Source organism: Macaca thibetana, chromosome 10 (assembly GCF_024542745.1).
Source record: "Macaca thibetana thibetana isolate TM-01 chromosome 10, ASM2454274v1, whole genome shotgun sequence".
In the NCBI taxonomy this organism is placed as follows: domain Eukaryota; kingdom Metazoa; phylum Chordata; class Mammalia; order Primates; family Cercopithecidae; genus Macaca; species Macaca thibetana.
This window is the reverse complement of record NC_065587.1, coordinates 41,460,082-41,482,289: the sequence shown is the minus strand read 5'-3', so window position 1 is coordinate 41,482,289 and position 22,208 is coordinate 41,460,082. Positions and strand designations below refer to the sequence as shown.

The window sequence follows — 22,208 nt, the reverse complement described above, 5'->3', positions numbered from 1 at the left end:
TTAACCTGGGGAAATTTTTAAAAACAGTTAAATATTTACATTTACATTTGGCTTATTTTTGTAGAGTACTTTGAAGAAGAGGTCAGTGTAAGAAATAAACAAATACTTAAATTTGGGATCCTCACACCCCAACTTCATAAGGGGGAGAGGAGGGAAGGAAGAGACTAGAAACTGAATTGGAAACTAGCAAGTATTCTGGATTTCATCACAGTGGAATCTTGCCAGCATCCTGGTTTGCTGCTCTCACTATACTTCAAACCATTTTAGAAAAAAAGATCTATGTATTTTTGGATGTTTTGGGGGCCATTATGAATTCTTGGCATTCTGCTCTGAAGATACTTCCATGTTTTTGAGGCAGAATCTTGTTGAAACTAGTCACTTTAAGCTTTGATTAAGCTTTGATTTAGAACGCTTTGTGGCCTGAGAGTTTCTGAATCACATTCAAACTGTTGTTGAGTACCTGTCATCCTTAGGCTTTATATTTGAAAGCTCACCCTAATTTCAGGTGTCTCTTTATGTCGTGCACATTTTTGTCCACTTTTTTCTCCCTTCCCCCAGTGTTGCGGTGCTGCTGTGCTTATGTGGAGTTCTTCTGAGTTGCAGTTTTTAGATGAGGGTCAGGGAGTGGATGTACATGGTGATTTGCTTGTGCCCTCATAGGTTTGTGTGTCCTTTATGCCTGTCTGTGTGTGTGTTTTATTGCTGCTTTGACCCTAGAAAATCAGAGCTTGCATAGCTAGTCTTTTCCCCCCTACTCTGTGAGTGCTGAAGTGATCCCTTCCTTAAGCAAGCAGAGAGACTTGGAGGACAGCTTTTTCTCCATCTTTATTATGAGTCAGACTGCCTGTGTTGGAGAGTGGAAAGGGGTAGTCACAGAGAGTGCTGCCTCTATAATCTCCCCAGCACTGCTTCAGCACCAAGTGTCCTGTTTCTCCCTTTATGCCAAGAACTTGATGCAAGGATGGAGCAGCATCAGCATCTGGCTCTCCCTTACTGTAGCTGAAAATCCTTTTGGGCCACAGGTACCTGGCCTCCTTTGTACTCTTAGTTTTCAATGGGGAGCTGACTTAGAGTGTAGTGATAGAGTTGTTTGTGATAGAAAGGTAAGCAAATGGAGAAATTCTCATGGAGTGTTGCATCTGTGAAGATGTCACTGCTCGTGGAATGAGAATAGTGTTTGCAGTAATAATTCACAAAACAATAGATGATGCAGTAGTATAGTCAGTTCTGCTGTAATGCATTCCTGGAATCACCACACTATACTGAATAGCTCAGTAAAAACCACAGGGCTTATGAGGGAAGTGTGGTTAGGAGCACAGCACTCAAAGCCTTTGTTGGTGACGCATGCACAAAGATAGGGTGCTGGTAAAACCACAAATGCTACAGCAGATATGGCATTTTTCTTGAAAAAGACCCAACGTTTGTCTGTGGATATGGACATCAGAAGAGTTGTTTTCTTGAAGTAAGGAGGATTACCTGAAATCATATGGAAAGTTGTAATACCAGGTGTGGATAGGTGTGGCTCATTACCCACAAGGTGAACTGAGGTATCCCGTAGGTGGTTGAGGTGTGTGTGCTTGTAAGTTTTCTGTATTTGTTTGCAGTTGGGTTCAGCAAGGAGCAGTTTTCTGTGTTCCCCTAGTGTTGATAGCAGACAAAATCACGCAGAAACAAATATGAAAATTGTTTATGCCCAGAATATCCCTCTAATATGCACATGAGTAATGTTGGATCAAATTTATGTTTTCAGAATAAGCCTCATAGCAGAACTGGCTGTCGTCTGATTTTGGGATTGAGTCCCATTTCCTTCCTTCCTTATCACCATTTTTGATTTCTTAATTTGTATTAAGGTAAGCCCATATCAGATTGATTTTTTTTTTTTTCATGCCCTGAGCATCTCAAGAGTAGAGACACCAGCCTGAGATTTTAATTTTGCTGGAGATAATCCACACACGGGTGGTTTTTTTCTTGGTGAATATGTGGATTGATACCTTTATTTCATGCAGCCACGGTGCTGGGGCTACAGAGATGGGTAAGGCATAATCCTTGTCCTTAGGAGCTTCGAGTCTCATCGAGAAGTTTTTCAGAACATACATTTGAATGACTTTGTTAGGTCAACATTACGTATTTGTTTGTGAACACACAAGCACACACCCTTTCCCCACCTTCACTTCTGGTTTCCTTGCAAATATAAAGACCAGAGTAAAGAACTTGCCTAGAGGAAACACAGAAATGCTTATCTACAGGTGAAAAATATGTAAATTTGAAAAGGTGTTGAAAAGGACCTCAGTTTTTGTAGCCACCTGACTAATAAACACAGAGATCACATGTCCACCATAGAGGGGTAAATGCAGAAAAGCAACTTTCAGAGTAATAGGAATAGTATTATTTCATTATTTGTTAGCCCCCATCCCTTGCACATGTGTGCATGTATATTGTTTGTGTAAACATAGATGATGTGGAAAGATCTCCCATATTGTTAATATTAGTTATCTCAGGGACAAAGGAAAGCTTATTCCTGTTTATACATCTTTTATTGTTTGGTTTAAGAAGCATGTTTTACTTTTTTAATTAAAAAAATCTAATAAAGTAGGAAGTGAATAAATAATAGTAATAAAAAGTATCTTCAGGCCACTGAGCCTGTTTGAACCCTCCCGGTAGCCTCAGTAGTTAATACTGTCTGTAATGTTTCAGGTGTGGACTGCCCAGCAGGACTCTGAACTTCTTGCTATAGCCTAAGGTGATACAAAGTTTTCTGTGGCAACACTATAATGTTGAGAGTTTCTGTGTTTATAGACCATTAACACCTCAAAGTCTTTCTTCTATCTGCTCCTCTTGGCACACTGTGCTTTAGATAATCATTTTGGACCGAGTATAGTCCTTTGTACTCTCCCTGTTAGATTTCATATTGTTATTGTGGAAACCAGTATTTAGCATGGGTAAGAACTGGCCTTAGATGCAAGCCATCTGGTTACAGATCCTCACTACCACTATCATGAAAACTTGGACAAGTAACTTGTCCCCCCAAGCCTCAGTTTTCTCATTTACAAAACAGCAATTATCATAAAGTTGTGAGGGTTCAGTGAGATGCTGTATGTTAGAATACTTACACTAGGTACCTAGTGAAATAGTGGGAACATGGTAAATATTAGACGTTACTGGTAGTACATTAACCTCAGCTCATCTCTTTCATCCATTGGCATGTTAATGAGATAATTGTGGATCTCAAATCTTCCCTTAACTATATTTATAGCTCTCCTTTCCACAAACCTTCTCAACTTTGCTCATGAGACCCCCAATCAGTCTCTGTCTCATTCTACAGGTCCCTTCACTGATGTTGTCACCACCAACCTGAAGCTTGGCAATCCGACAGACCGAAATGTGTGTTTTAAGGTGAAGACTACAGCGCCACGTAGGTACTGTGTGAGGCCCAACAGTGGAATCATTGATGCAGGGGCCTCAATTAATGTATCTGGTAAGTCCGGAGATGAGGCCTGGAGGGTGGACTCAAAAGGCCCCTGGACAGTAGATTTTCTTAAAGTTTATTTGCAGTGTAGCAAAAGAAGAAGATAGACTTCTCTCCACCCACCCCCCCATCCCACCCCACAATCCTCCACCCCACAATCCTCCACCCCCGATCAGAAAGCTGGGTCCCAGTCACCTGTTCTTCATAATTAATGCCTCCTTGTTTCAATGCTTACAGCCCCTTTGCACCTCAATAGTTAGAGCAAAACTGAAGTGATAACTTTAGACCTCACTTCAGAATGAGTTTTGTTTTCACTCCCTTGAAATTAAATCTGCCCTTTGGCAATAAATATAAAAGGGCTAAACAAACTTAATTTTACTTTGTGGGAGAAAGCTAAATGGAGTTATTTTCTTACTTAAGCTAAATGATTTCTGACATTAAGCTCATGCCATTTCCAATGATTGGCCACTGCACTTTACTGATTGTGGAACGCCAAGGGAGATGAGGGCTGAGGAAATTGGAATATACTCGAGGGTGTCAGTTTGGTGCATGTCTGATGGCTTTCCCTTCTGTCTGCGAGTGCATATATTTTCCAAAATCCAGCTTTTGAAAAGATGCTGGTAAAGTGCCCAAATTGAGAATTGGATTTCAGAGTTAAGGAGATGTCAGTGATGGGTTGGAGTTTAAATGCATTTTAGAAATGGAATAAACTTTCAGCTCATTAGAACTTCTCCAGCCAAGAAGGAGCTCTGGGGGAGTGTGTGTTTATCCTGTAAATATCAGGTGACTCACTGTCACAGAGGCTTCTGCATCAATAGAAGCTACTGCTCGTTTGAAGTGAGTACCTCTCTGGCTTTTTCCATGATAGATTTTGATTGTGATACTTTTGGCTATTCATTTGACACCTAAAAAAAATGACTCACCTCTTCGGAAAAATATAAGGTGTTTCATTATCTGATCATTTCTGCAAACTCTTATTCCCTGCCTCTGTTGGTCTCTCTCATTATGGTGCACCCATGCCAGCTCTCCCCCTGTGCTTCTCTGAGTCTGCAAGACCTGATCTGGACTCTCGAATCAGGTTATTATCTTGAAGTCAGGAGGGTGGAAGCTGGCATTGATTGAGTGACTTCTGTGTGCTGGACCTGCACATGTGCTATCTCATGTCATTTCTCTTACCTGCCCTGTGAGGGATGCGTTTTTACCTCCATTTTACTAAGAAGTAGACTGGTGGTCATAGGATCATGAAGCTAGCAAGTGACAGAGCCAAGATGTGGATCATTCTGACTGGCTCTGAAGCCCATGCTCTTTGAACTGCAGCGTAGCACTCTGGAGAAAGGAAGGGACTGGGATTTTGGCATTTCCATATCCTCTGGATCCGTATGGTTTAAATTTTTCTGTTGACGTCAAGGGCAGCTGAAATCTTTTATTCCCCTGTTTTATCTACTTTCCCCCCTCGATTTCCATGCCCGTATCAAATTTGAGCAAATTTGTCAGTAGATGAAAATTACCAATTTTCACAGTAAGAACAGGGAACGCAGCATGGTTTTCTGAATAAAAGAATCTCAGTAGGTAGTTGTACAATGTTAGTGTGTTTTCTGATATAAAATATAAATATGTATGGGTGGGTGTAGGTGTATGTCTCTGTCTCTTTTTTTTTTTTTTTTTTTTTTTTTTTTAGACAGAGTCTCACTTTGTTGCCCAGGCTGGAGTGCAATGGTGCCATCTTGGCTCACTGCAACCTCCCAGATTCAAGCAATTCTCATGTCTCAGCCTCCCGAGTAGCTAGGATTACAGGTGTGTGCCACCACACCTGGTAATTTTTGTATTTTTAGTGGAGACAAGGTTTCACCATGTTGGCTAGGCTGGCCTCAAACTCCTGACCTCATGTGATCCGCCCATCTCGGCCTCCCAAAATGCTGGGATTACATGCTTGAGCTGCTGCGCCCGGCATCTCTGTCTCTCTTTCAGGAAGATCCATTGTTTCCCCATCATAGGAATTTTTAAAAAGCAAAAGCAAACTCTGCCTTTGTTCTGATCTATGATTGCTTACACAAGGAAGACCAAGACTTTGTGGTTGTGGCCTTCCTTTGGCAGATGAAGTAAGGCATAGAGTGTGACATAGTCATCAAGGGTCACGTGGATGGTCATGGCAGCACTGCTATTTGAAGCTGGTGGCTTGGCTCCTGATCCAGTGCTCTTTCTGTCATACTAAACTGCCTCAGTAGTGTTAGAGGATGACCCCACTTATGAATGAATATAAAAAGTACCATCATTCTCAAAGTTTAATGTATTTGGGGGGAAAAGTAGTTGAATAATAAAATGTCCATGTGTCTGTAGACTTTCTTCCTAGATGAGACAAGATCATATCTGCACCTTAGAAAAGGGTTCCTTTGTTATTATTTGGTATTTATCCCAGTGCTTGAGGGGAACCAAGGTGAAGCCAGATATCATTGCATTTCTAGGACAGCCTTGCAAGTCAGCAAAGGAGACCAGCCCCATTTGCTGCAGTTGTATTGCTGAGGGACTACTGCATCATTTATTAGACGTGCATAGCTTGGGATAAAAAGCACTGCCTTTTTCCGGGAGTCCTCTTGATATTAATACAGCTACATGATGACATCTTGGTGAGTCAGTAGAGTCCTCAGGAGGAGGAGGATACCAGTGGACAGGCAGTGCAGATTATCCAAAAGCCAGCCTCCCCTTTTCCCCGGAGGTGCACATGGCCAAGCTTGGTTTTACCCACTCTCTTCAAAGATTAGTGGATTTGAGGTTAGGAAACCTGAACAGGAAGACCAGTTATGCTGTTTAACCAGCTGGCTGAATTTTGACCAACCTATTAACCTTTCTAGGTTCTTGTTTTCTCACTTGTCAGGTAGGGAGAATAGTGTCTACCTTACAGAATGTTTACAAATACTGCAGAATCGACAGCATGGTACAAGAGTGGTACATTTGTACATTGTTCTTCTTCTAGCTTTGACAAAAACCGGCTAGTTTTTGAAGAAGGTGGATTGCATAATACTTGAATTGACTGTTTAGAAATAAATCAACCCCTACATTTTGTTTATTTATGGACCTTTCCTAATTTTGAGAAGAAATTTGTATTTTCTCTTCCTTGTATAATATTCATTTGTTTTATAGTGAAAAGTTGCCAGTACATTTTCAGATATAATCTTTAAAAAGGTGGCCACCAAATCAACTTAAAATACTGCTAGCATTGCCCTGCCCACCACCCAGAGTGGGCAGGGCATACCTAAGAAGGACATGACCAGTGTGCTTTTCCCATTTCTGAAAACCCTTGGGATGCACTAGCCATTCGGGAAGGCTATAAATCATTATTTTAAAGAGAGGAGGGATGGAGGGGGAAGGAAAGAAAGAGAGGAGGGAAGCAGGAAGGTGGGAAGGGAGGGAGGGTTGATGGTAATGATGTCTGCCCATGGAGCTGGCACCTGTGCTGGCCAGAGGGATCAAGGTTTTGAAGGCACACAGGTCCAGATTGTGACATGGAAAGCCAGATGTCTTTGAGACATACCCTGTGAAGCTCTTCTTACCTTTTCACATTACCCTCATATTCAAGGGACCTTACATTGTGCTTCAAAAGTTCAGGCTCTGACCTATCATGCTATTTTCTTCAAAACATGGCAGATCACTTATTGGGTCCTTAAAAACACTCCCTTTTATAAACTTACGTGGTAAAGTAAGAGTGGACACAGGCATAACCTAAACTTTTTGTGTCAGTGGTTTATAATGTGTGGGCTTTACCAAAGAGTTGCTTTAAGATATGGTCCCCTGGACCTATGATTTGAATCCTTTTCTTTGTCCTTTCCATAGGTGCTTGTCTTACCTCATTTTTATTGTAGCCCCTTCTGGGGTTTGTGCTTGTTGGATGAGACAGCATGGTAGGTAGAGGGTGCGGGGGGCTTTCTCTTTGCATTCACTGGCCCAGCATTGCTGTGGTTTTGGCCCCTTGCTCCATGATACATACTATCAACTAGAGATGGTTTTGAATTATTTAATCTGGACCTCAGCAAAATAGGTACACTTAAGTAAGGATTGGAGAACGGGACGTTGGATATTTTTCCTCCTGAGATTTCAAATGTAAGGAATAAAGAACTTTTTGAATTAATGAATTGTTTTGAGGCAGTGGGGGATCTTCCCAGTTGTTCTGGCTTTACAAAATTAAATCTATTTTCTGAACTGTATGGTGGGAAAATATTTTTAAGGTACATAATTTCTGAAAATCTCTTTATGGTAAGCTGTTAGGTGGTTGTGGATTTTTTTTTTTTTCTTTAGTGTTTCAGTTAATAATGAGGGAGTTTTCCATTAATATTCCAAACCATGTTTGCCAGCGGATACAGCAGGTGAAGTGGTAAAATTATGGGCCCATCAAAAATACTTACGCTTCCTGTAATATGATATTAAGTTTAATATTTTTATAACCTTCACTGAATTCTAATTTCACTAAAGTAGCAAGCATGCTTCCATTTGTAGTTCAATTATGTACATTAGTTGCCTGTGTACCAAGCAAATTAGAAATGCAAAATATCTGTGTGTGGAGGGGGGCATTGGAAAGAGTCATTAAAGATACCAATATTTAGGTACGGATGTACTTTACTAAGTGTACCTTGGGAATTGAAAATGAATTAAAGACAAACACAAAACTCCCAGTGTCTGAATCTGTATTTTAAATTAGAATTCAAAGGATTAAGGAGCAGTATTCATTCCTGACATACAGCCCTTTTCAGCACTCTTTTCAATCACATTTAAAGCATAAAGTTTTTCCAGTAAAATCCTCAGGACAGCCAGGTTCGATGGCTCATGCCTGTGATCCCAGCACTTTGGGAGGCCGAGGTGGGTGGATCACCTGAGGTTGGGAGTTCGAGACCAGCCTGACCAACATGGAGAAACCCCGTCTCTACTAAACATACAAAATTAGCTGGGCATGGTGGCACATGCCTGTAATCCCAGCTACTCAGGAAGGCTGAGGCAGGAGAATTGCTTGAACCCAGGAGGTGGAGGTTGCAGTGAGCCAAGATCGTGCCATTGCACTCCAGCCTGGGCGACAAGAGGGAAACTCCATCTCAAAAAAAAAAAAAAAAAAAATCCTCAGGACAGAGCATGAACATCAGCAGCTCTTCTTGGATGGAAACATTGATCAGTTAATTTAAATGGATAGTATTGTGATTAATAATTAATCCTTTTAAGATTTCCCTGACTCGGTTTAATATAGCTGTTTGGTGGCCCTGGACCAGTCAACCGGGGTGCACCTTTCAGGTGATTAGCACTAGGGTATAAGCGCACAGAGCCCTTAGACAAAGAAGCCAAATATTTATCCATCAAGCACTGATAGTGGGAGCTGCGTTTGGGGTGTTTGGGCTTCTTAACAGCAGCATTCTTCTTAGTTTGATTGTTTGCTTTGGAAGTCTCTGATAAGCGAAACTTTTTTATAAGTGGTTTCCATGAACCAGGCTTATTACTCTCACATAACAGCAACTCACATTCATACTTTAAAAGATGTCTTTAATCTTTTTCACCAGATGAGATTCTGGTTAAACAAAAAGTAGAAAAAAGAAAATTGCCCACAAAAATTCAGCTTAATTATGCTTTTAAGGGTTTTTACACATTTACTGTAATACTTAGCTTTTTAATGAAGAATTGTTACTTTTCTTGTGACTATGACATAGTTTATTCGTTACATTTTCAAATATCAAGATCGAGAGGACTTACACGTTTCGTCTACCTCAGTTAGCTGAAGGTAACTTCAACTATGTACAGCATAACTGAGAAGCAAAAAATAAGCAAAGTTTTTTTTTTTTTTTTTTTTGAGACAGAGTCTTGCTCTGTCCCCCAGGCTGGAGTGCAGTGGCACGATCTCGGCTCACTGCAAGCTCCGCCTCCTGGGTTCAGGCCATTCTCCTGCCTCAGCCTCCCGAGTAGCTGGGACTATAGGCGCCCGCCACCGCACCCGGCTAATTTTTTGTATTTTTAGTAGAGACGGGGTTTCACCGTGGTCTCGATCTCCTGACCTTGTGATCCGCCCGCCTCGGCCTCCCAAAGTGCTGGGATTACAGGCGTGAGCCACCGCGCCCGGCCAATAAGCAAAGTTTTAAGAAGCCAAAAGTGATTTTCTTTTTGCTCATTACGGGTCCTTGCATACTTACACACTTGAGGGCTCTCCAGTCTTGAATGTTGTCTTGTTTATTCTTACCTTAGACTTACTGTTAACCCTGTCCTGGTTGCCAGCCCATCACAGATCAGAATAAAGGGAAAGGAGTAGAGAGGTGGCCACATTGAAAGTGGCCCATGTGACAGCGCGTAGTAGACAGTGGACGTGCTGGGCAAGAACACCACAGAGAGCAAGTGCGGAGCATTCAGAAATAACATTGGGGAGCCGGAATTCCTTAAGCCTCGGGGAACTGTTCTCCATGTTTTAGGTGATCAACCCCAAGAGACACAGCTTGCAGGTTTCACTAATATGGTATATAATGGGGGTTCATGTCACCACATAAGAGTAATCAGAAAAGGGGTATGTTGTATTCCGTTACAAATGTTAGAGGAGACTGAAAAGTATGTTGGATTTTTGAAAAAGATTTACATTTTAAAAGATATTTATAAAAAAGAGTGAATAAGCCTTGTTATTTGGCCAGTGCCTGTAGATAGCAGTCCTCATCTTCCATTGATACTGGAGAAAGGAGACCTCACTGTCAGCACATTTGTACTAGTCTCTGCACAAATAAATTAATCAGACTGTGAGGAGTTTGTTTTCTAAGACAGAATACACAAACTGGAAAATCCTGTAGAGAACACAAAGACTCTTCAGTGTTGACTGATTTATTAGTAAATGCAATTCATTATTTACTTGCTAGACTCAGAGTTCCATCCATGGACCCCTGAATAGGCAGAGGTCCACCAAGGTAGTCACGATCTCAACGTGTTGAGGACCGTAAAGGAAATGATAAATTTGCTCACAGTCTAAAATGTCCGACTTCTTTGCTTTAGGCTAGAATTATATCGCCTTGTTTAGGTAATGCTGGTTATCTCCAGCTCATCAGGAGCTCTGCTTGGCATTTATGTATCTGTGTCTTTGATTACTCTCAAAAAAGTGGATCAGTGACTTCATTCCGATCCTATAAGCGCAGTATGGTAGAGGACAGTCTTTATGCAGGCTTTGTGAGAGGATAGGGAGTGCGAGACTGAGGGCACTGCCATCAGAAGCTGGAAGCCCTATCTTGCCCACTTGGAAGGGAGGGAGTGACTCTGGGAAGTAGGACAGAAGAAAAGCCAGCTAGTGGGGGTAAAAGAGGGTTTCGTCTTTGGGCTTCTCCAAGGATATTTCTAGGGAGAGCATGATTCAGGAACACTTTGAATGTTGGAAGAGAAGAAGGTGCAAACCTGTCAACTAATGAAAAAAATGCAAATTAGCACCCAGAATGTGAGCTATTAAAACATTAAGTTCTGGGCTCAGTCTCACTGGGGAGAAAAGGCAAACATGTCAGTAGGAGCTTAGGAGTCTTGGAGTTGACAGTCTCCTAACAAAGTAAGGTGCCCACAGTAGGCACTGTGGTATGAAATGGTGTTTCAGCAGGAACTGTGATGTTAGAAGGTATAGCACAGCACAGATTTTCCAGGTGCAGGTCCTGGGCCAGCAGCAGCAGCAGCAGCCCACCTGGGGACCTGTTAGAAATGGGAGTGCTCATTCTCACTCCGTCCCTGCTAACACAGACATTCTGGAGGTGGGGTCTAGCAGTTGGTGTTGTAGCAAACATTCCTGGTGATTCTGATACTCACTGAAGTTTGAGAACTTTTCCCTCCAGGGTTCTTATCTACATTTTATTATATTTATATATTTATTTATTTTTGACAAAGTCTCTCTCTGTTACCCAGGCTGGAGTGCAGTGGTGCCATCTCAGCTCCCTGCAACCTCTGCCTCCCGGGGTCAAACGATTCTTGTGCCTCAGCTTCCCCAGTAGCTGGGATTACAGGTGTGTGCCACCATGCCCAGAATTTTTTGTATTTTTAGTTAGGGATGGGATTTCACCATGTTGGCCAGGCTGGCCTCAAACTCCTGGCCTCAAGTGATCTGCCTACCTCGGCCTCCCAAAGTGCTGGGATTGCAGGTGTGGGCCACTGCGCCTGGCCTTATTTATTTACTTATTTATGGAGTTGGGATCTTGCTGTGTTGCTCAGCCTGGAGTGCATGCCGCTCTCATAGCTCACTGTAGCCTCAAATTTCTGGGCTCAAGCAGTCCCCTTGCCTCAGCCTCCCAAGTAGCTGGGACGACAGACATGCACCACCACGCCTGGCTATTCCTTACAGTGTTCTGTCAGAGGATTAAGTCCTGGAAGATGGGATATATTGACATTTGAGTAGAGTAAGAGAGAATCAAGAGAAACGTGTCAGGCAGGGCTGACATGATAAGAGGAGACTTTGATGATGATCGGAGAACGTCACTGGGTCTAAGGACATAGGGGCATGGTGTGTGGCCTGAGTGACGTGCACACCTGTTGGAGCAGAAGGGAGGCCTCCAATAAGAGATACTAAGAAATCCAAGAAGGGCCAGATTGTGAAAAGCTGAACTGATTGCCTTTTACTTAGGACATAGTTACTCTTACAGGAGGTTTTTGATTTGAGGAATTAACGTGATACAAGTAGGGTATTAAGGTAAGATTAAATGTGTGGAGTTTGTAGGGGCTAGGCAGGGTGATTTGGTTGGGAAAGAAACTAGAAGAAACTTGGAAAAATCTCTTAGTTGGGAGAAATCTAGAGAGATCTGTGGGCCTGAGCTGAGATTGTAGGCATGCAAAATGTGGAGAGAGATTTCGAAGATAAGATTCTGAGATTAAAAAAAAGTGAAGCATGTGCCATAGTGCTTGTTAGACTTTATTTGCTGTTACCATTATGATGCAGATGAAAGTGATCTGTGATTTGCTTGGGTTCTCAGAAGCAGCATTTATGCTGCATTTAATCAAGTCATCATTTCTCCAAGGGGTGTGTGTATATGTTTTAAGTAGCGTATCTTCTGCATTTCTTTTCTGTTGAGGAAACTCTGATATTATTGATCCAATGTTTTATGACCCCAAAGGCCCTTTCTTAACAGGATCCCAGTTTGCAATCTGTAATACAACAGGCATTGTATCACAAAGCGTTAATGTGGATGAGTAGTGACCTGGCTTCCAGGCTGTCTTCTGGTAACAGACTTCTTTTTAATGTATCAGCAGATACATTTTAAAAGTGGGATAGATGATTCATTTAAGAGGGCTTTATCATCAGTATCTCTGGTATTCAAGTGAAGAGATACTGGTGAATACCATTTGGTGTAGCATAACAGTGCTTAAACTTTTTGGTCTCAGGACCCCTTTACATTCTTAAAAATGAAGACATAGCTGGGCACAGTGGCAGGCACCTATAGTCCTAGCTACTCAGGAGGCTAAGGCAGGAGGATCACTTGAGCCCAGGAGTTGGAGGCCAGTCTAGACAACATTAGCAAGACCCCATCTCTTTAAAAAAAAAAGTGAAAGTGAAATAAGTTAATGGGAAACTGTTTAATAACCTGCCATGGAAAAAAGTACATAATTTCTGTCACCGTTTGCACGTATGGAGCTGAAAGAACTAATGATTAGTAGCATTCTGTCATGTTTTTATAAAGTTCCCACTAACAGGATAGAGCAAATTGAATTTGACATGAGATGATAGTAGCTGAAAAATACAAACTATTTGATGTGAGTTAGGGGCCATGTTAAGCAGGATGTGGATACCGAGGTACTCCAGGAGTTTATGAAGTTTCACAGAATCTGGGTGTCCCAGATCTTCACTGTGGCTCACTGATGTCGGAGCCCACAAGCCAAGGAGAGCTGGTGGTGGCAAGCACCCCCCTTAGATGTTCCAGGCTGGTAGAAATCTAGAAGTGAGTCTTTGGGGCCTGAGCTGAGATTGTAGGCATGTAAAATGTGAAGAGATTTCTTTTCAAAGATGAGATTCTGAGATTTAAAAAATGAAGCATATGCCATGGTGCTTGTTAGACTTTTTTTTTTTCTCCAAAGCAAAAACCTTTTATCAGATCAGAAACCTCCCATAAGTACCCACCTTATACCTAGAACTTCCTGAAAGTTGACATGCCAGTAGGGCATGGTTTTTATTCCCAATTGAAAAGTTTCTATTCAACAGTGTATTTAGGCATCTGTGTATATATCTGCTCAGTCCTCTGCTTTTGCAGAAGGGCTGTTGGACCTGCTACCTCAGGCTGTCGCCGGGGCTCCGTTAAAGTGATTGCTTACACCCACTGCCTTGTGGTGGGTGTTTATGTCTTCTCCCCTGCCCATGAAATGGTCCTTCCATGTCTACACTGTGGTGACTTGGTAGGTAGGATGTTCTAGGCCTGGAGCTGTGCTGGTGACATCTGTAAGGTCTGCAGTAAGGGGGCAGTATATCTCAGACAGTGCCCTTCTGTGGAGGTAGAGCAAGCAGTTGCAAAGGCGTTTGATTAGAGGAGCATAGGTAATGCCCCATTCCTTCCGTAAGGAGTGTGTGTGCATGCATATGTGCTTCTGTTTTCACCTGAGGGCCAGGTACGTCCCGAAAACTCAAGACCTGGTTTGTGTAAATCTCCTTTCTCTTTTTAAACTGCAGATTCTACCAAGAGGGGTACTACTTAGAGCCACCAGTGTGTTATTACTTAACCGCATTGACTTACTTAACCATATTGTTTACCTCCTGGAGGGCCTGTGCTATTTGTTGTAGCATAACAGTGCTCAAACTTTTTGGTCTCAGAACTCCTTTACATTCTTAAAAATGAAGACGCAGCTGGGCACAGTGGCAGGCACCTATGGTCCTAGCTACTCAGGAAGCTAAGGCAGGAGGATCATTTGAGCCCAGGAGTTGGAGGCCAGTCTGGACAACATAGCAAGACCCCATCTCTTAAAAAAAAAAAAAAAGGACCCACAAAGCTTTTTGGTTTGTGGGGTTTATCAATATTATATTAAAAATTAAACTGAAAATTTGTAAAATTATTTAAGAATGACATAATTACATGTTAACAGTAACATTTTTAATGAAAAATAAGTTTTCAAAAAAATTAGTGAGAAGACTGAAACTTGACGCGTTTTTCCATTTTTTGCCAATTTCTTTTCTTTTTTTTGAGATGGAGTCTGTTGGTCAAGCTGTAATGCAGTGGCACGATCTTGCCACTGCACTGTAGCATGAAGGACAGAGTGAGACTCCATCCTCCCAGGTTCAAGTGATTCTCATGCCTCAGCCTCCCGAATAGCTGGGATTACAGGTGCCCGCCACCATGCCCGACTAGTTTTTGTATTTTCAGTAGAGACAGGGTTGCCTCTTGGCCAGGCTGATCTCAAACTCCTGGCCTCATGTGATCCACCCGCCTTGGCCTCCCAAAGTGCTGGGATTACAGCCGTGAGCCACCGTGCCTGGCCTGCAAATTTCATTTTTCTTTTTTTTTGTTCTGAGGCAGAGTCTTGCTCTGTCACCCAGGCTGGAGTACAGTAGCGCAATCTTGGCTCACTGCAATCTCCACCTCCCAGGTTTAAACGATTCTCCTGCCTCAGCCTCCTGAGTAGCTGGGATTACAGGCGTGCACCACCAAGCCCAGATAATTTTTGTATTTTTAGTAAAGAAAGGGTTTCACCATGTTAGTGAGGCTGGTCTGGAACTCTTGACCTTAGGTGATCCACCCACCCCTGCCTCCTGAAGTGCTGGGATTATAGGCGTGAGCCACTCTGCCCTGTGGCAAATTTCTTTTGTGTCTGTTTCAATAGAAGACAGGCTGGATTCTCATATCTGCTTCTACATTTAGTCTGTTAGGATGTGTTCTTTTGGTGAATGCATATGGAGAAAAACTGCTTTCTCCACAGATAATGTAGTTGGAAAAGGGAAGAGTATGTTTAATGCTTTTTCAGATAAATCTGAACATTCTTCGATACTACACCAAAACTTGACAAGTGTTACTTTCTTCAAGGTTATTAGTATGATGTGGAATCTGAAGCCATGTCTGTGACTTTTTGAACATTGTTTCACTAAAACACATCAGTCTCTCCTGTACTTTGAATGGATTTTGTGATATCATGCATGGACTGTTTGGAAACCATTTGCTGAGTGTTGCAGAGCTTCCAAATGTTGGCATATTGCATCGTACACTTGCAAAAAAATCACATTCATTTCTTTTCCTGCTGATCTCATTGGAAAAGTCTGTAAGTATTTGCAGAACCATGAAGCTGTGGTTGGCAGATAAGTTTTCCACAATTATAATTTTTGCCTGAAAGCTTGTATTTTATCATTGATAATAAGTACTGTAAATTGTTTTTCTCTAGAGTCAAAGCTGGGTTTGAGCCCTGGCACTCTTGTTTAATATGCTGGCCGTGGGACCCAGGTGAGCCCACTTAGCGCCTTTCTAAGCCCTTATCTTTTTTTTTTTTTTTTTCCTTTTTTTAAGAGACTGGGTCTTGCTCTGTCACCCAGGCTGGAGTTCAGTGGCGCTATCATAGCTCTCTCTCTGCAGCCTCCATCTCCCAGGCCCAAGCAGTCCTTCCAGCTCAATTTCAGCCTCTCAAGTAACTGGGACTACAGTCTCTCCTGTACTTTGAATGGATTTTGTGATATCATGCATGGACTGTTTGGAAACCATTTGCTGAGTGTTGCAGAGCTTCCAAATGTTGGCATATTGCATCGTACACTTGCAAAAAACATCACATTCATTTCTTTTCCTGCTGATCTCATTGGAAAAGTCTGTAAGTATAGGCCACCATGCCCAGCTGATTTTTTTGTGGTAGAGATGAGGTCTTGCTTTGTCGCCCAGGTTGGTCTTGAACTGAAGTGATCCTCCCGCCTTGGCCTCCCAAAGTGTTGGTATTAACAGGTGTGAGCCACTGTGCCTGGCAGCCCTTATCTTTTTATCTTGAAAAAGGAGATATGTGCTGCTTTGATGGATTGTTGTGAGTCGTAAATGGGAGAACTAAGGATAATTTGCCTTCTATGGTACCTATTACACAGGAGACATGCGTAAAGGTTCTTTTCCTTTCTTTCCTTCTTGGGCCATCATGAAAGTATTGGGGATGAAGAAGCTGAGGGATGGTGGAGAAATGGAAAGGAAAGGCCTGTTTTCCCTTGGGGCATTCTTAGAACCCAGGCAGAGCTCTGGACACAGTGCCCTTGGCTGTACTTTTTTACTCCCACTGCCTCTAGGAAGGTGGTGAATGGGAAGGGGCAGGCAGAGCTTCCTGGGGCTGTTTTTTGGGGGTGTGTTCTGTTCTCTGGATCCATTGGTTTTTTTTTATTTTGTCTAAATAGCTTCTCTAAAAATTAGCATTTTCCTTAGATTGCTGTCATGTGAGCATCAGGGGGCTCTTTACAAATAAACCTTGTTCCTCCTCAGAGCTCTCCAGAGTGGTAGACTTGGGAATGGTGCAATAGCTGTTCACGGCTGGGAGAACAGAGGCTCAAGGGGAGACAGTGTTTACTACTAGATCTGTGCCCTGCCAAAAATCTAAGAGTAGTTCAGGTCAAAGTTCTCTTCTTTCCTAAACTGAAAAATACCAGAGCATGATTTTGTCACAGCCAAGCAAGACCTGAAATTCTTAAAACTGAATTTACTTTAAAAGTTCTCTTCTTTCCTAAACTGAAAAATACCAGAGCATGATTTTGTCACAGCCAAGCAAGACCTGAAATTCTTAAAACTGAATTTACTTTAATTTTAGAAAGGGAATGTTAATCTAACAGTGTGTCCCAGCTCCAAAGAAGGTTGACAGTCCCTGTCCAGGAAAGTTCACAGCACATGTGAAGACACTGGCTCTTTACTTTATAATGTGTGTCTTCCTTATTGCAGTCTTGGGGGCAGAAAAAACAAAACAAAACAAAACACATTGGGAATTTAGCTTTCAGAAAAAGCATTGACCTTCCAGTCTGGTCATTTGTCCCTGAGGTAAATGTCAAGCCCAGGTAGGTAAATGTTCCAGGTCTGTCTATAGGAAAGTTCAGCTCTTGCCAGTTCAGTGATGCCAGAGAAAGAGTTACGTTGATAAAAGGTTTACTTTCTGACAGTTATTGAATTTTGTCCTGAAGAAGTCTCCCAGCAAGGCTTCTTGTAGCTCAGGGCACTCAGGTAGGTCTTGTGGGCAGTGAAGCTGTCTGGGTGACTAGGGACACCAGTGCATTTAAGTCCGGTGCATGGTTAGGTTTCAATGCTTTCTCTGTTCCCATGATGGAAAGTGCCACTGCATCCCTGAGAGATGGATGGGGGAAGTTGGTATTTCTGTCCTGTTTTGTGACTCGTTCCATTAGCTTTGTCATGGGGCCTGGGTGCCAAATATAAATCTAGCTCGTGTTGGAGTGACTAGTGTGGCGAAAGGGGTGTAGACTGCACTTGGAGTCAAGTCTTGGCTCTCTGTCCCAGTGTTGCCGCTTCCTGATATTGTGACTTTGAGGGAGCCACTTCACTTTGTGGAATCCCAGATTCTTCATTTGTAGACCAGGGCTATCCTGCTCTCTATCTGCTGCTGACTGTTTGATTGTGTGACTCTAGAGGAAGCACCTGGGAGGTTCTAAGTTGGGGTTTCAAGGCGAGAGAATGCTGATGAGGGCCCAGCAGAAAGGTAGTAGAAGCGCTGCTGGTGAGAAACGTAAGGCTTGTACTGTCAGAAGACAAGGCACCAGTCCTTTGTGGTGGCTGTGAGCTTAGATCTCCACACCAATTGCCTGGATTTGAGTCTGCACTCCACCAAGGTGTAACCTTGGGCACATTCACCTCTCCGTGTTCATTCCTTTCATTTGAAAAGTAGACACCGGAATAGCCCCTCTCCACCCACAATAGTACCTACTTTTTAAGGATTAAATGATAATGGTAGACGTAAGGGACAGAGCCCAGTTTCTGGCGCATGGAAACACTCAGTCCATGCCCATTGTTGTGGTCAAGGCCACAGTAGGCTTTCGCTGCATGTGAAGTTATTTCAGGGAACTTAACTAGATGTGTGGATTAGCCAAAACCTTGTAGCAAAGTAATGTATTCTAAAGCAGCCATCATTTGATAGGAGTAGGCCCAGCTGCACTCTAGGAAGTAGGTTGAAGGGAGCCAGTTGGGGTAGGAAGGCATCTTCCTCCATGCAGTGGGTGTGGCTCATCCACAGGATCCTCTATGTGAGATTTCTCTAGGTTCTTAGGGAAATAAAAGGGGGGTGTAAGCTGATACTGTTTTCCCTGCTGTGTGAGTGTCCTGCTTGTAAAAATTTTCTAGTATTGTATTGGCAAAATTGTATTTCAAGGATTACCTTGATTAGCTGTATGAGAAATGGGTTGGAGAGAAGCTAAAACAGTTCCTTAAATGTTCTTAAACATCTTAGATTATTCCGTTTAATTCCTGAAAAGATCATTTGGATATGTTTTCTTGAGCAAAACAGGCAGATGGTGTTGCTACCCAGTTTCCCGATTCTGTAAGGCCTATAGCAGACATGTATGGTAGGCTTGCAGTAGTGAAAGATCCATGGACTAGGAATCAGAAGACTGGGTCCTCGGCCTTATTCCCAGCTCTGTCATGCCCTGATTTTGTAGCTCTTAGGTTGGTGACCTGCAAAATGGAGATGTTAGTCACCCTTGCTTACTCCACCAGGGGCGTCCATCCTAAGAGATAAGAGAATGCCGGTAAATTGCTTTACAACCAAAGTACAAATATTAGCATAATAAATGGCACTGACAACCAAACTCTGACCCTCCTAATGAAATATTTTCTTTCTCAGTGATGTTACAGCCTTTCGATTATGATCCCAATGAGAAAAGTAAACACAAGTTTATGGTTCAGTCTATGTTTGCTCCAACTGACACTTCAGATATGGAAGCAGTAGTAAGTACTGAATGCTTCTTATTTTTTTCAGTAATAATAATTTAAAAAACCAATTAGATATGGAATTGTGGGTGCATGCATTGCAAAATATGTCAAAATTGTTTAAAAGGGAATAGTTTTTTTTTCAGAAGGTTTGTACTTTACCTTTGTGGTTTTTCTAAAACTTTGAGGAATAATTTTAACATTTTATGTGACTTCTAGAAGGCTGTTCTTTTCTGACCTTTCTGAGCTCAGTGTGCTTCAGCAGCTCCTTGCACTGGTGGCTGGTGTCTTGAATGGTTAGGGATTGCCTCCTTTCGCCTCTCCTTTCTGCCCCGATAGAAAAGGATACTTTTCATTGTCCTGCCTTTTCTTACCCTGTCTTCTCATCCCCCACAAACTCAAGAGCCATGTGAGAATGTCAGTGCTGAATGTCCTCACCCATTTAGACATACGTGTGTGTGGCTTTGTTCTAGTAAATATGATTATTTTCCCCCTGCTTAAAATATATGTTTAACTTTTCTCTAATTTTGATAAAATTAAGATGACTTCATTTTTATAAAACAAGTAAGTGATATTAGTGATGGTTTTGGGGAAAAAAAAAGTATAATGGACATTCCCCCCAAAACGAGCTTTTTATACATTTGAATAAGTCTATAGGCATTCTGGGGCTGGGAGTTGAATTGAAATGTACAGTACAACCCACAGCCCCAGCAGGGACAGATGCGTTTGTCCTTACAGTTCGGGAAAGCAGGACAGGGTTGCCTCATACCGCTCGTATTGCTCTCCAGTTTTGGCCAGCCCAAAATGGGGCCCCGAGTCATTCATGGCAGGCCTGCCCACCTGAGTCTGCTGTTCCTCACACCATACTGCAATTCTCCTCTGAGTTTCATACCAAAGGCAACTCAGGCCAAGCCCACCCCATGCCCTATTTCACCACATAGTCTTTTGTTTTAGTTCTGGAAAAGCATCTCCACTGGTGTTTCACTTGTAGGCAGAAAATGAAGGGGGAGGCCAGATATTTTTGAGTTTTAGAGAGATCAGTGATAATAGGCTGTCTTCTTTTCATGAGAACAATTCTTATGAAAAGCTTCTCTTTGATTTTCTGCAACATGATGTGTTAACTTCATGTTAATTTGTGTGATCAAAGAAACATGGCAGATAGAAAATAATGGAAGATCCAAGGGTGTGTTCTGTTTGGCTTTTGCTGCATGGCATAGTGGAAAGAGCATGGGCTTGGGTGTTTTTGAGCTGAGTTCTTCCTTTTACTAACATTGTGGCTGGGAGCAGATTTTATTAAATCTATTGCAGTTTTGATCATTTGTAAAATAGGGATAAAAATGCAGCTCTCACGATGGTATGAAGTGAGCCTTGTGTAAGTGCCTCGTCGGTCTAGTGTCTGACACTTGCTTATCAGAGTGTGTCGTAGGCCAGGCACTGCATATCCAGTAAAGAGTCATTTTAGTTCCTTGTATGATTATTTTTATAACAGTTTACTTTTTTTTTTTTTTAATGTACATTGTGGGAAATTTCGGAAATACACAAATGAAAAAAATTTAAAGTGACCCATAGTTCTTTTCTACTAGGTCTAACCATCATTAATAAGAGCTTTGTGTTTTTCTTCCTTTTTTTTTTTTTTTTTTTTTTTTGGCAGTGGGGAGACATGATCTCACCGTGTCACCCAGGCTAGAATGCAGTGGAGTGATCTCAGCTCACTGCAGCCTCCACCTCCTGGGCTCAAGTGATCCTCCCACCTCAGCCTCCCAAGTAGCTGGGACCATAGCAGCGCACCACCATACCTGGCTAATTTTTTGTAGAGACAGGTTTTCTCCATGTTGCCCAGGCTGGTCTTAAACTCCTGGGCTCAAGTGATCTGCCCACCTGAGCCTCCCAAAGTGTTAGGATTACAGGCATGAGCCACTGCCCCAGCCTGCTTTTTCTTTATTTTAAAATGTTTTTCTTTTTATTGTAAGATACAGAAAGTTGAAAAAATAGCATGGTGACCACTCATATAACTTTTACCTAGATTTACCATTTGTTAACATGTTGTCACATTTGCTTCCTTTCTGTCACAAACTTTCTTATTTGCTTAAGATGCAGATTTTATGGCACTTCACCCCTAAATGCTTCAGAGCAAGGACAGTCTCTTATAGTGCCATGATACTATTAATCATAGCTGAAAAAATTAACTTTAATTCAGTATTATTATGTGATAAATTAATATTCATTATTTCCTAGTTGTTCCAAAAGTGGCCTTTAGTAGAGGACACCCAAACCTTTTTGTTTTTCAAACTTTGAACTTTTTTTTTTTTTTGGAGACAAAGTCTTGTTCTGTCACCAAGGCTGAAGTGCAGTGGTGCAGTCAGTAACTAGAACTACAGGCATGCCACCACGCCAGCTAATTTTTTATTTTTTTTGCAGAGTTGGGGTTTCACTCTGTTGCCCAAGCTGGTCATGAACTTCTGGGCCCAAGCGATCCTTCTGCCTCTGCCTCCCAAAGTGCTGGGATTACAGGTGTGAGCCACTGCACCCTGCCCAAACTTTGAACTACTTTTTTTTTTTTTTTTAAGTGTCCAGGCCAGTTGACTTATAGAATGTCCCGTATTGTGGATTTGTTCGATTATTTCCTCATGATTAAATTCAAGTTAAATGTGTTTTGGCAAGAATATTCCATAGTCGGTATTTCATACCAGGTTGTCCTGCTGTTGGTGATGCTGTTTGATCACTTGGTTAAGACGGTGACTGCCAGCTCTCCCCAGTGTCAGAGCACAAAGCACATTTGCCCCTGTGGTTAATAGGTAATCTGTGATACTCTGAGTCATCTGATACTTTGAGACCATGTGAATATCCTGCTTGCCAGCAGTCTCACCTGGTGGTTTTAGCATTCAGTGATGATCCTTGCCTGATATTTTTTTGACTCATGT

General features: G+C 42.1%; 1 protein-coding gene across 4 annotated transcripts in view; it reads left to right on the top strand.

The window, feature by feature from the left end:
• Positions 1–22,208, top strand: part of VAPB (VAMP associated protein B and C) — a 56,626-nt gene that overhangs the window by 26,490 nt on the left and 7,928 nt on the right. For 2 of the 4 annotated variants that reach the window (XM_050745617.1, XM_050745618.1), the window contains exons 2-3: positions 3,323–3,475; positions 19,202–19,305. In XM_050745617.1, coding sequence (XP_050601574.1) covers positions 3,323–3,475; positions 19,202–19,305 — 257 coding nt within the window. The remainder of the gene's footprint in view (positions 1–3,322; positions 3,476–19,201; positions 19,306–22,208) is intronic. The other 2 variants (XM_050745619.1, XM_050745620.1) reach the window with 2 other exon arrangements.